General features: G+C 37.3%; 1 protein-coding gene across 2 annotated transcripts in view; it reads left to right on the forward strand.

Moving 5' to 3' along the window:
• RECQL5 (RecQ like helicase 5) overlaps positions 1 to 14549 on the forward strand; it is a 74526-nt gene that overhangs the window by 13962 nt on the left and 46015 nt on the right. For both annotated transcript variants that reach the window (XR_010067189.1, XM_063293095.1), the window contains exons 6-8: positions 2159 to 2270; positions 3130 to 3292; positions 7330 to 7412. Coding sequence is in view for 1 of the 2 variants with exons in the window: in XM_063293095.1 (XP_063149165.1) it covers positions 2159 to 2270; positions 3130 to 3292; positions 7330 to 7412 (358 nt within the window). In the remaining variant the exon portion in view is untranslated. The remainder of the gene's footprint in view (positions 1 to 2158; positions 2271 to 3129; positions 3293 to 7329; positions 7413 to 14549) is intronic.

A 14549-nucleotide genomic window follows, 5' to 3' on the forward strand; every position in this document is an offset into this window, starting at 1 on the left:
TTGAGGAATCCAAGGCTGGAGTTAAAATTGCTGGAAGAAACATTAACAATCTCAGATATGCAGATGGCTGAAAGCGAAGAGGAACTGAGGAGTCTTATGATGAAGGTGAAAGAAGAAAGTGCAAAAGCTGGCTTGCAGCTAAACCTCAAAAAAACCAAGATTATGGCAACCAGCTTGATTGATAACTGGCAAATAGAGGGAGAAAATGTAGAAGCAGTGAAAGACTTTGTATTCCTAGGTGCGAAGATTACTGCAGATGCTGACTGCAGTCAGGAAATCAGAAGACGCTTAATCCTTGGGAGAAGAGCAATGACAAATCTCGATAAAATAGTTAAGAGCAGAGGCATCACACTGACAACAAAGGTCCACATAGTTAAAGCAATGGTGTTCCCCGTAGTAACATATGGCTGCGAGAGCTGGACCATAAGGAAGGCTGAGAGAAGGAAGATCGATGCTTTTGAACTGTGGTGTTGGAGGAAAATCCTGAGAGTGCCTTGGACTGCAAGAAGATCAAACCAGTCCATCCTCCAGGAAATCAAGCCAGACTGCTCACTTGAGGGAATGATATTAAAGGCAAAACTGAAATACTTCGGCCACATCATGAGAAGACAGGACACCCTGGAGAATTTGCTGATGCTAGGGAGAGTGGAGGGCAAAAGGAAGAGGGGCTGACCAAGGGCAAGGTGGATGGATGACATTCTAGAGGTGACGGACTCGCCCCTGAGGGAGCTGGGCGTGTTGACCGACAGGAAGCTCTGGTGTGGGCTGTTCCATGAAGTCACAAAGAGTCGGAAGCGACTAAACGAATAAACAACAATTGTCTCAAGACTGAAATTTTATTGTATAACAAATGTTTTGATGCAGTCTGCAGCATTTTCTTTTTTATAATGTTATACACAACTTTGGATGAAAAAGTCAAATAATGTTATGCTCATAATATCAATATCCTAAACTGTAATTAATATTGATACAATATTTCTTTTTCTTTTCTTTATTTCCATTACTCTAAGTTATCTGAACAATAGAATGTCAGTAATTTTTAATTAATATGTATAAATATTATTGTATCAAAACAATATACAGGTAGTCCTTGACTTACGATCACCATTGGGACTGGAACTTTGGTTGCTAAGTAATGCGGTCATTAAATGAGGCAACAGGTCACCATGCCTGATTTTATGACCTTTTTTGCCGTGGCCATTAAGCAAATCACCATGGTTATTAAGCAAATCATGTGGTTGTTAAGCGGATCTGGCTTCCCCCTTGATTTTGCTTGTTGGAAGCCAGCTGGGAAGGTTACAAATGGCAATCACGTGACCCCAGGGTGCTGCAACTGTCGTAAATACATGCTGGTTTCCACGTGCCCAAATTTTGATCATGTGACCTGGGAAACGCTATAACAGTCGTAAGTGCAACGACCAGTTGCAAGTCACTTTTCCCAGCACCATCATAACTTCGAATGGCCACTAAACGAACGGCCATAAGTTGACTAACGTATCAAGTTTTACAACAATATGATAGAAAGGAAAAAAACAAAGTGAACAACAAAAGAATGCTATCACCCTGTAATTAAATTAAATTAGTTTGAATGTTAACCTTGTTCTTAGTATTTGTCTCTTATGTTGCAGGCTCTACTTGTTTTTACACAGTGCTTGCCTATTGCATTATATGATGCGATTAGGGCAGTTCTGTTTATCAGCCAGCTTGTTACAGAGCTCAACACTGATTAGGGCTGAGAGGGAGTGACTGGCACAAAGTTGCTGGCTCCTATGCCTAAGGGAGGGTTAGAACCTGGGTCTCCCTGCTCCTGGTCCAGCTCCTTAACTGCTACACCACAGTTAACCTTAATATTTCTTACTATACTTGAAGCGTTGGCCTCCCTCTGTGAACTTTCTTCAAGAATGTTCTAAAGGTGAGACTTTTTTAAGGAAAAAGCTGAATGCAGCTTATATAACACCTGCTCTTCTGCATAGGTTCCTGAGATGAAGATGAGTCAGTTTTGATGGCCCAACCGAAGACTGTAAGATGCTGTTCCAACATGCATTTCATGAAATACAGTATAAGAAAAGATGGATAAATGGATTCAAAAACAAAATTCTGAATGGAGCAGACACTCTTTCTGCTGATTCTGCACTACTGTCTTTTGTTTTTTCCTAAGGGCTGAAGGTAGCAGAGCGAACTTCAATTCAAAATGAATGGATGGAGGAAAAATTTCCAGTTATTGTTGCTACTATCAGTTTTGGAATGGGAGTTGACAAAGCAAATGTCAGGTGTGTGCAAAATCATCACAAAGAGGTTAACCATACTATTTGTGCTGGTTTATATTCTTTCAATATCTGGAAGTATATGTCTTTGCTTATTTTCATGTAATAAGATAGGGGCAGAAAAAAGAATCATAATTTGGTCTAGATTTATTGTTGTGATTATGTTGGCCTTTAATACGTATATTAAATTATATATTTATGTGCAGGCTCTTTTTGGTGCCCCTAGGAAGGCACACATAACACCGCTGCTGTGCGAGTTGCACTGGGTACCAGTTAGCTTCTGGGTCCAATTCAAGGTGTTGGTTATCACCTTTAAAGCCCTCCATGGCAGGGGACCAGGCTACCTGAGGGACCTCCTCTTCCACATTACATCAGCCCGTCCCACCCAATCGTGCAGAGAAGGCATGCTGCGTACCCCGTCTGTAAGATAACTCTGGCAGGGTCCAGGAAGCGGACCTTCTCTGCAGTGGCTCCCGCCCTGTGGAACGTGCTGCCTCCAGAGGTGAGGTTAGCCCCATCGCTCCTGGCCTTCCAGGGGAGCCTGACGACCTGGCTCTGCCACCTCACTTGGGGCGGAGAGGGGAGTAGTTCCGCATGGGGATGGCTGGTACCTTAGAGTGCTCCTCCCAGATATGGACTGTATCAGATTCTTTTGCCACTTGGATTTCATTCATATTCTTATTTTTATATTTCTTTATCAGGAGTAATGATATATTTATATATTGTATTTATATTGTATGTTTGCTCCGCCCAGAGTCCCCCGATGGGAGGAGATGGGCGGGGACAAATCTGATAAATAGATAAATAAATATTTAAAATTTTACATGTATCCCATGTAATGATTTTATTGGTTTACACCATGCAGATTTGTTGCACACTGGAATATTTCAAAATCAATGGCTGGATATTACCAAGAATCGGGAAGGGCAGGAAGAGATGGGAATACATCCAGCTGTCGTCTTTATTACTCTCAAACTGACAGAGAGCAAATCTGCTTTCTTATCAGGAAAGAAATTGCTACACTTCAGGTAAGGGGCTTGTGTGGTATTGCTTAGGGGAATTCTTTTCTTTGCTAAATCAACTATTCATAACTAATAATCCTTCATTTACGGTGGACTATATATTAAAGCTTATATTTCAACCCTCACAAAAGCAAGTTTAATTTTGTACTTGAATAAAACAGGCAATACATCTTAGTACATACATGACAGTGTAGAGTCTTTCAGTTTTCACTGCTTCCACTTCGTGAAGGTGTTAGTTGTTATGGTTATTAGCACAACAAACAGAATATAAACAGAAGGACAAACATAATACACAGATAGGTTTTTACTGGTAACTTGCAGGCTACATCAAGAATAATAAGTAACCACTCCCAAACACACAGTTGGCTCCTTTTATATACACATTCTGTTCTACTCACAAGTAATACATTACAGCATAATTTTTTTGAGGTACATTTCCATATTGTACTGGCTTACATTCCACTCTACCCCTTGATGTCAACGTTGGCTGCATTCCTTTCAAAATCAGATTGTTGCCTTTTTCAGCAATGATCTCACCAGTTGCAATTTCTTCCTTATTCTGCACTTGATCAGAGATAGCATAAGATCTTTCATCCTTAAGTCCTATCAATTTCTACAATAAACTGTTCTTTCAGCTGTTTGTATTGAGTACGATCTAAGAGTTTGATGGTTTTTTACAACTTGGGCAGGTCCCCACATTTCACTATGTTTAAGAAATACATGATCTCCCACACCTGAAGGTGGTAAGGGCTGGGACCCCTGATTATAATAATAAACTCTGTTTTTCTTACCTCTGCTTCAGTTGTTCATACCAGCTTATGCAGTCATCTTGTGAGTTTAACACTAGATGCTGGTAATCTAGTTTACAAACATTGTTCTCTCAGTAATTGTGCTGGTGATTTATTGTCCAAAATAGGAGTATTTCTATAAGCTAAAAAACCCAAATAAAAATCAGAACCATCGATCTTTGGCTTCTCTAATATTCTGTTTGCAGTCTGTATAGTTGTTTCTACCATTCCATCTGAGTGGGCATAATACAGACTGGAAGTACAGTAGTATGCTTCCAGTCCCAATCTTTTGCAAACTGTCTAAATTCCATTGAACTAAAGTGCAGTCCATTGTCATTACCTCTTCAGGGATCCCATGTGTTGCAAAAAGAGACTTACTATACAAAATCACAGTCTGATTAAACAAATTTTCTGAACAACAAACTTCTAGAAATTTAGAATAATAGAGGTAGCTCTTGGGCTACAATGGCAGTTGGGACCGGGATTGCCATAGTTAAGGAATGTGGTTGTATAGCACAATGTCACCTGACTGCATCACTTAGCGACAGCAATCCTTGCAATCCTGGTTGCCATCATAACCCTAAGATGCATAAGTCGTTAAGTGGGAAGCAATGGGAGTCTCAGGTAAGGAGTGTGGGGGTGCTGCAAGGGGTTGGGGAGGCCCTGGGAGGCCCAGTGCAGGCTTGTGCAAGTGCAAGGAAGCAGGGGGAAAGCAGGGTGTGGTGCTGCACAAGTGCAGGCAGGCTGGGAGGACTCACTAGAGCGACTTGGGATCTTCCCTGCTAGCTTCCCCATTGTTCTGAATTCCTGAAAGTTTGACAAATCTTACATACTTAGACCATTATCTCTATTTGTGTCATGAGCACTGATGGTGAGCAGGAGGGGGCCCCTATCCAGGGGAAAAACGCATGCGTAGTAGTGAGGAGTTGAGCAGCCATTCAAAGAGACACAGAACAGACCCACCTTGACTTTTGGAGTTTATCTGTCTGGGTTTTTCCCACGCTTCTTCAGTTTGTTAGGATTTTCTGTCTAATGTAGCAGTAATAAACACTAGAGACCTATTCCTCGTCTCACCGTGGTTCCTGACTGTTAGGACAATTTGTGTATTCATGTCTGGCCGAGGACAAAATCTTTAGCCTGTCTCTTACACAGTTCAATGCCTATATTACACTCATGTATTTTTTTTTGCAAGATCTCACCTTTCAGATACTATCATTTTTTAGAAGTAAATTTCATGGACACTCATCTCCTCTCTATAATTCCAATACATTTCCATATCATCTTTCTTTTCTTTACTGAGGCCGCTGTATCAAAATCATTTTCTTTAATAATTGTAAGGTCTTATAATTTAATGTAGCATCTTTAAATTATTTTAGTTTTCTCTCAGTCATAGGCAAATAAGACATCAACATATGTAATGCAACATCAGAACAATCCAAACATAATTCATTGTTATTTAAAAAAACACTGTAGAATTGATTGTAAAACTTTGGAAGCTATTTTTAAGAAATCATTGTACAGTGAACCTATAAGAATCCAAAGATGGTTACTAATGGGCAAAAATATCTGCAACTGCCAATTCCTTTCCTGACTTACAAACTACTTGCAATTGGTATTTTTGCCCATTAGTAACCATCTTTGGATTCTTATAGGTTCACTGTACAATGATTTCTTAAAAATAGCTTCCAAAGTTTTACAATCAATCTCTCTTAAAACTTGTGTTCCATAAATGAACTGATGAAACTTTGTACATCCCAAAATAATAGCTAACATTTCCTATCTGATAATCATTTTGTTGTGCTTTATTCATAGCTTTAGATGCATAGGTCAAGGAAATCCACCCCGGTTTTGTCACATCATAATATTTTCATACAGATGCAGCTGTCAATAATCCTTTCAATTTATTAAATACATCTTTATGTACTGGCATCCAGGGAAATTCCATATCCAATATCAACAGCTACCTTAATGGAGCTGTCAGAGTAGCCATTCTTGGAACAAATTTTGCCAAATAATTAGTGATACCTAGAAATTGCTGTATTTCTATTTTATTCTTCGGACCTGACATGCTAACGATAGCTGCATCTTTCTTTCACCGGGTTTCACACCACTAGAAATCAGCCTGTGTCAAATTTAAACTTTTGTTTATTTAACTTCAAATTTCTTTCCTTACACCATTCCAGAACTTGTCTAATTCTCTTATCATGTTCCTGTTTATCCTGACCCTGTATCAATATATCCTCAATAAAACACAATACTCTTTCTAAACCTTCCAAAGTTTGCGACTCAGTACAGAGTTTGTATTACTTTTTGATATACTTCTGAAGCTGAAAAGATACCAAATGGTAAATGTTTGAATTGGTACCTTCCAAAAGGTATATTGAATATACGCAGCTTAGAACTCCTGTCATCTAACTGAATTTGCCAAAACCCATTGCTTGATCTATGACAATAAACAACTGGGCTCCTACTAAATTAGTCAGTCATATAATTTCTCAATCTCGCAAGAATATGCGAAAAATTTTAATACCGTTATGGGGCATGAATACCTTTACCTCCCCTTTGTTTCCTTGTTAAAATTCTTTTGTGGTGCACAGTGATTTTCAGATTTCTCAAACAACACCTGCAGGTTCTGCTTGCCAGACAGCTTATCTTCAAACTAAAATGTATTAGTCACTTACGTTACCTCCTCCCTAGCAACATGCAGAATGAAGCTGCCTATGGTTTCTCCTTGTTTCCCAGACAGTACAGCTCAAATACACCTTTGTTTCCATCTTCTCCAGCTTTTTTATACATTTCCCAAAAAAACTTATCTGGAGGCTGCACCTGATTCATAGCTACATGGTACCATCCAAAACTTTTCTCTTGATTTCTAACACATGTTATGTTTCTTAGCACAGCAAACATAGAAAATACAAATCCAATATGGAGATAGGTTCTACCCTTTACAAAAGTGAACGGCCACATGCACACACATAGCTGGCTCCTCTTATTTATTCACAAGTAATATGTTGCAATTGATAATCATGTAAGAAGACTTATTTACTTCATTCTTATATGGAGGAGAGGTATTCCTGCAAAGATTAGGGTTTCAAATTGCTACAGTACTTTTTCAGAGTTTAAATAAAATACATGTTTGTTTGTAGCATCATTATGCAACTAAAGATAATGTGACATTGTTGTGAATGAATGGTTTTCTGAATTCAGTGCTTCAGGACATAGATAGTTTTGTTTATTAGTTTTATATTTGCTCAGGAGAAACGAGGTGCCTTGAAGGAGTCTGATAAAGCTGTGATGAAAGACTTTGAGGTTATGGTCGCCTTCTCTGAAAATCTTGGGTAAGTATGGCTGGGTACTTAGATGGGGTGGGTCAATGTCTGTTGGCCTTTGGAGGCTTTATCTTCTATGCTACAGATATATAGTGTGGTAAATTTATTATTTGATAAGATGGGCGGGGCTAAGGTGGGGCTGGTAGCACAAGGGGCCTGCGTTCTATCAGTTTTGTCTTCAGAGGATCTGTGAGAAACCTCGTCTCTATATTACCATTTTTGAAATCTTTTCTTCTTTGAAAAAAAAGGGGGAGGTATGAAGCCTAACAGCCTGAGGATGAAAAATTAAATAGAATGTTTTCTGGTTATTAATGTTCCTTGTGTAAAATAGTAGCTGCTATATTCAGTAATTACTGCAGAAATTACAACCTGCACCTGAACAGAATTCTGTAATTAAAATAAATTGTGCTGTTGTAGCCACGAGGAACTTACTTTTGTATTAAAGACAGTAATGTATAGACTGCTAAATGCAGGAAAATATAGATATGTCTGTAGTCTAGTTTGCCATCGTTTGATTTCTAGAGGGCACTTAAATGTATTTTTGCAGGGGAAGAGACTCAGAGGCCAGGCAATAACAGTGGGCAGGGCTGTGTCTCACATGTTGGTAGAGCAGAGATATATTCTTACCTGGTTCTGATGGGTGTGATTGAAGGTTGACCTTAGGACTGTAGTAAAGCGGTTCAGAAGCTTTTTATGGATCTGTACCTTCATTCAGCTGAAGATTCAGCATGATCAGTAATAACGAGTACTTAATAAATTGCATACATTAGTAGAGTGCTAGTTTGTTCACTTCATCCATGCTAAGGTAGAATAAGAATAAAAAGTCAAGACTTTGTGATTATATGGTTGTATTTGCATAGTTTGTTTTGGCAGTAGTGTGAACTTGGCATTGCTTTCTTCCAGGATTTTTTCCCCCAACTTCCCAATCTAGCCTACAGCTTCAAATTTCCTGGTGGCTTTCTATCCAAATGCTGACCAAGTAGAACATTGATTAGCTTTTTCAAGGTCAGCCAAAGTTGGCTACATCGTGCTAACTGCTGTGGTAGAATAAGGGTACAAGAAGATGATAATTTTTTGCTTACATTGTTCCTGAATAATAGTTGCTCATTAGTTCTATAGTGGCACTTCATTATGTTTACTTTATTTACTTCAATTCCAATCTTGAATAAGAATTATAAGATGTGTTGATCTATTCTGAAATAAGTTTGTAACTTTTATTGGGTTGCTATCTAAATCTTGGAGCAATTGGGTGTTATTTATAAAGCTATTGGTGTTTCATGTATTTTATCTCTTTTCTTCAAGGGCCTTAAGGTAGAGTGTGATTCTTTTCTCTCCCTACCCTCTGTGAAGTAGGTTACACTGAAACATAATATCTGGCCAACATTATTCAGTGTTCTGTAGCTAAGTATGGATTTGATGTCCCTGGTTTTAGTTAGGTGTTATATCCAAGCCACACCACTTGGAAGGGATAGATTAAAGGCAATATAAAGCAACTTGTCCTTCAGAAACATGGACTGACCCTTAGCTAAGTAGTTTTCATTACGGCTATACAGTGATTTGAATTCAAAGGGCAAATCCGAATCAGCGTCTGCATGTATGCGCACTTCACACCTGTTAAGAACACCTTGAAGCAGCTACATCTTTTCCTGGGGTTGCACAGCACATGATCCCAGGAAAAGCCACATTTGGTTTGAAGTATTTCTGACAGTTGGTACAAGTACATTCATCTGTGGTTCGAATCACATGTCCTTTGAATCCAGATTGTTGCCCAGCCCTAGTTTTTATGGCAGGTGCCTGAATTCACATGAGAATGAAGATTACTCTTATAACGGATGCCTTTTCTTGTCTCTCTGGCTGCTTCAGGGTCATTTTTTTATCCTATTCTTGAGTGTTCCTAGTAATTTAAGGTTATATACTGGTTGGGATGTCATTGGATATGTAGTATTTTAATCAGATTTGGCTATGTATTAAATGAGTGGCAAATGAGGCTCATTTAGAATTAGAAGAATCTTTTCATTGTTTCTTATGGAAACAATCCTAACTATCCATAATATCTCCAAATGTAGGGGCATCATCACTGTTGGTGAAAATTTTCATGAAATCAACATTCAGCTGACCCTGTGTTGCTCAGATATAGCATCCAAGTACATGTGGGAGATAATCTACCTTGTGTATATAAGGTACATGTGTTGCCTGAAAAATATTACAGCATATCTACTTGGACTAGGTTGTATAAAGGGTTAAGACTATTTTTTATTTTTAAAAACAAATTGAATTTTTGTTAACAACATTGATTTTAGATGTAACAGATGCTGGAAACGGATCAACTTTCAGTTCCTTTAACACTTAATAAAAGTTTAAAGTAATATATGGTTAAATACACTGCTTGCTAGAGAAAAAAGTATATGATCTTTAAAAAATTTAGAATATGAGACATAATCTGAACTATTGTCTAAAACTTACTTTTTGAATGATTAAATGTAGATTTCTGAGACTACAGCTATTTATTGATCAATTTTCCATTGCTAACCGACTCTATCCTTGAATCAAAGACGTAGCAGAAACGTGGTCATTTAATGCAGGTTTTATTTGGAGTCAGCCCTCAGATAGTGACTGGTTATGTGCCTTAGCAGCACCAATTTCTTCTCTGCTACATTCATTTCTAAACTCAAAATATAAACAGCAAGAAGAAGCAGCTCTTAACACTGCTTAATCACTCTGTAGTTCAAATTCTGTAAAGGAGGGTTGATCTGATGATTTACCCAGAACTTAGTTTATTCCTTTGAGTTGAACAGCAGCCGAAGATCACAGCAAACAAAATGAGGACAATGATGATAGTGAAGAATGAAACTATCACCACCAGTCCCCCAAGAGCCCAGTCATCTGTCAGAATCCGAGTTTTCACATCAAGAAGTTGAAAAGCAGCTTGCTTTGCAGTTGGCATTGTTTCCAGGTCCTGAAGAATGCAGGAAATGAGATGTACACTTACTTAATCGATAATACTTTAAAAATGTTTTTTCCAGGATGGCTTGCAGTTGTCAAACAATAAAAGCACTAAGCAGAGATTGCTATAGGAATAAGATCACTAGATACAGCTGCAGGAAAGCTTGAGGACTTTTGAATTACAGCACATGCTATTAGAGGAATGCTGCCCATCTCTCTTTTGCAATAAATAGCTTAGCTTCTCCTTTGGAAGTCTTACAGGGGACTAAACATTTAAAGTTGGTGAGAGTCAGAGATTAGGGCTTGTAGAAAGCATCAGAGGCTCCTTTAATTCCTTCCACTGGATCTAAGGTGAATACTAAAGATTAAAAGTCTGGAGAAGTAAAAATATCTTTGGTGGTGAGAAAGGCAAGTTTCAGCTTGTTATTACTTTGCGCTGCTGGTTTCTGAAAATGCGGCCTGATTTATAGATATATTTTGTCCTGGTAATTCTTTTGGAGATCCAGAATAGTAACATACGTATTTGCATGCTAATATAAATATACATATAATATTTTATCAAGAATGAATTACCATGTTTTGTGTTAGATTTATATAAAGTGTTTTTGTATTCTGGGACTGAAGTCCCACTTCATTATCTACCTTCAGTGGCTTCTGTTGATGGACTTCCAGTCCAGCTTGCATTTCACTGAGCAATGTTAGCCTTCCATTGACGACTGTTGTGCCCAGAGGGATAGTGAAATATTAACTTTTATTTATTTACTATTACATTTGTACCTTTCCTTTATACTTGTATAGATACTCATGGTGGCTTACAATAATTACACATATAGAAAATACTAAACACAGCAGCAAAATCAATCTAATTAAAATCAATTAAAATCAGAATACAAATATCATTAAAACTGATTAACAATGAAAAGCTTGTCCAAAGAGATGCATTTTTGCCATTTTCTGCATTATTGGGAGAGGGGGCCAAAGGTCTCTTCTTTGAGAGTGCCTTTTTGTAGCCTGGAAGCCATATAGGAGAAGCCCCTCGCCCATGTACTAAATAGTTAACCATTTAGGTGCAAGTAGCGTGCCTGAGAAATCTAGGTATCCAGAGAAAGTAATTCCTCATTGGAAATCTTAAACATTTACTTTAATTCCTTTTAACTGTATGTAAAAGACTATTTAATCTTGTCACTTATAACATACCTAGTTAAGCTGCAGAATATGCTGCCCCATAATATTGTGGTGGTCATAACATAAATATTAAAATAGATTAAGGAAATACTGGATAATTGAAGTACTGTACTGATTGCTTCCTAGTATGGACAAGTCTGATATATACTGCCAAAAGCTGGTAGGCTGGTAACTGCTACTATTTTGCCTTATAACACAAACACAGTAGCTGGTACTTCACATTGCACTAAGCAACAGTGTGTTTTGGTTGTTTTTGGCTTAACCCATCCAGTTCTGGTTCATTCAATAAACCATGTTTAAACCAACTATGACTTAGTATGATGGTCAGTCAGGCACTGTGGTGTGTCGTGTAATGTGTGAACAACCCAGCTATTCCTTTTTACCCTCCTTGCAGTTAACACTAATGAATGCAGCGTATCAGCTGATATTGCTGGGCATAATTTTTCCTGTGTCTTACAGATGTTAGTGTTCTACCTTTTAAACTGAAATTTCTCATATTTAGCATTTTATTTTTTAAGTGACACGGATAATTAGCTCAGTGCTAAATGTTAGCTTTTAAAAAAACAGTAACATGTCAAATGATCATCCAACAATCTTGACAGAAACTTCCAAAATCCCTTTGGGTAAAATTAATGGTTTAGTTGCTTAAAACCTCATAGGATCAAACACTTCATTTGCTTTCAGATTAGATTGTATACGCATAGTGTATACATGTATATATATTTTAAGCCACTTTCACTTTTAATTCCCATTTTGTTTTTGTTGAAAGGACATACGGATTATACAGTGAATCAGCAAATATAAAGTGAACTAATTAAAGACTGAAAATTAAACATTAGCTGAATTCAGCCTGTTTGTATCTAGTCTTGCTTTCCAAATTTTGCCCTAAATCTGCAGTTGGAATGAGAAGGGATTAAGTAGAATGTAAATAGTTTCTCCCTTATAGAGATATACTCAGTTTGAATATTTGAAATGTGGTCCAATTGTCATTTATCTGCATCATTGGTGACTAGATTTAGATGAAGCTTCCTTAATGTACTGCACATTCAGCAAGACTAATACAGATAGAAGCAGCAAAAGACCTTTCTAAAAATTCATCTGTAAGCCTGCAGGACTTTTCTAGCAATCCCAGGAACACTTCCTATAAAATGATGACAACTGTGCCAACAGAAATCACATCACAAATCCTTATAAGACAATAATTGAATTATAATAATTCTAATAAACTTGGAGAATACAAAAGCAGAATGACTCTCTTCTCACCTTTGTGTAGATTTTGTCTGTACTGTATGTGGTTTCCTTTTGTGGAAGTCTACCAAATGCACTCCTGGTAGACTTCCTCTGCTAAAAGACCTTAGTTATATGAATTACAAATATATAGTATCTAATATAGTTATTTGTTCTTTAGTAAATTATTAACACACCAATAGATTATTGCCTCTCCTATACAGAAGTTTCTAGGAGACAGGATTATCTGCAATTCTGTTATAAATACTGTTGAAGAATTCATTTTAGCTATGATTTGAAGGGTTGATTAATCCACCTCCAAAACTGAGTAGAACTTGTCATACCTAAAAGTAAAAGCACTCTGGAAAACATTCACAATTTTCCAATTTTCTGGGAAGTAAATTTTGGTCCTGGATTATCTCTTTTCTTATGCATTATAAAAATAAATCCAATAAAAACAGGATTTGTATAAAGATTCTGGACAAGAATGGGGAGACCCAGGTTCAAGTTTTGTTTACATCTAAGCAAAAGATGCCTAGATGCTTAAATTAAGGAATCCTTCAATGAGTCTTAATTTGTTAATTGAATTTGTTAATTGAAAATCTGGATATGCGACGTTGTAGTTTCTATTTAAGGCTACATTAGAGTACTTTAGGTGAGTGAAGTGTTAGTATTAGGGAAAATCTGTATTTGGGAATTTGCCTTCTTGAAGAGTTGTATTTTTTCCCCTTTTGAAGGGATTCTACTTTTATTAACTAGCAAGTAGATGTTTCTTTGATTAACTTTTCATCTGGAATAATTATAAAATTTCATACATAGGTGGCTCCTTGAGCAGGCAATTATTTCCATGAAGTATATGACAATAATTTAGCTTTTGGTGCTGACTATGTTTTATAATTTCATGTTAGAGCAATAAATCTTTTACAGAAGTTTAAAACAAAAAAAACAGTAATCCACCCAAAATGAAGGAGATAGAGTGAATGATAGAGTGAATGATGACAAATAAGTACGCACTAGATTTTTCTTTTAGAAACAAACAAAGTGTTAGCTATCTCACATGCCTTCTCTGAAGACCTGTGGAACTAGTATTTGGAAAAAGATGCTTAATCTTTTCCTTGCAGGGCCTTTCTCAATATACTTTGTTCCTTTTCTTCTCGAAATCACTGAATGGGTTTGTAAGAAAAGCAGATGTGTCCAATAAAAAGGTTGAACACTTTCTCCCAGAAGACTTCCTCCCTAATCCTTAAAACAGTTATTTGGGTCTACCATAGGTTTCAGTTTCTTTTAATCCAGCATTTCTCCAGTGTGGTACCTGGTTTGAATTGACCAAAGAATTAATGCAGATTCAGGGTACTGTACAGATTTTTCTTCTGTAGTGCGCTGCATTGTATAATTGGAAATGTTGGGTAATGATTTAATATAGGATCATTTTGCATGGTTAACTTGTTCTCTCTAAATGTCTGGCAGCTGTGCAATTATAAAAAAAGCAGCCATGTTTGAAATCAAGTTAATCTTTTTGTCTCAGTGATTGCTGAAGCTGTTTTCTTATTCCTGTCATTTGCACAAGGGAGTGACTTCTGAAACAGTGCACACCCAGAATAAATATACTGGTGGCTTTTCATCACTCTTCATAGCGTATAGAAATAGAACTTACTGGCAGATGTTGCTGAAATGCAACTCCTTACATCTCTGATCATTACTTATGTTGATTGAGGTGCCTCCCAATTATAGTTCTAAATGCCTAGGCTGTAAGTTTCCCACCCCTCCATTAAGAAAAAACTGAAAAACAAC

This window comes from Candoia aspera, chromosome 2 (assembly GCF_035149785.1).
Source record: "Candoia aspera isolate rCanAsp1 chromosome 2, rCanAsp1.hap2, whole genome shotgun sequence".
In the NCBI taxonomy this organism is placed as follows: Eukaryota; Metazoa; Chordata; class Lepidosauria; order Squamata; family Boidae; genus Candoia; species Candoia aspera.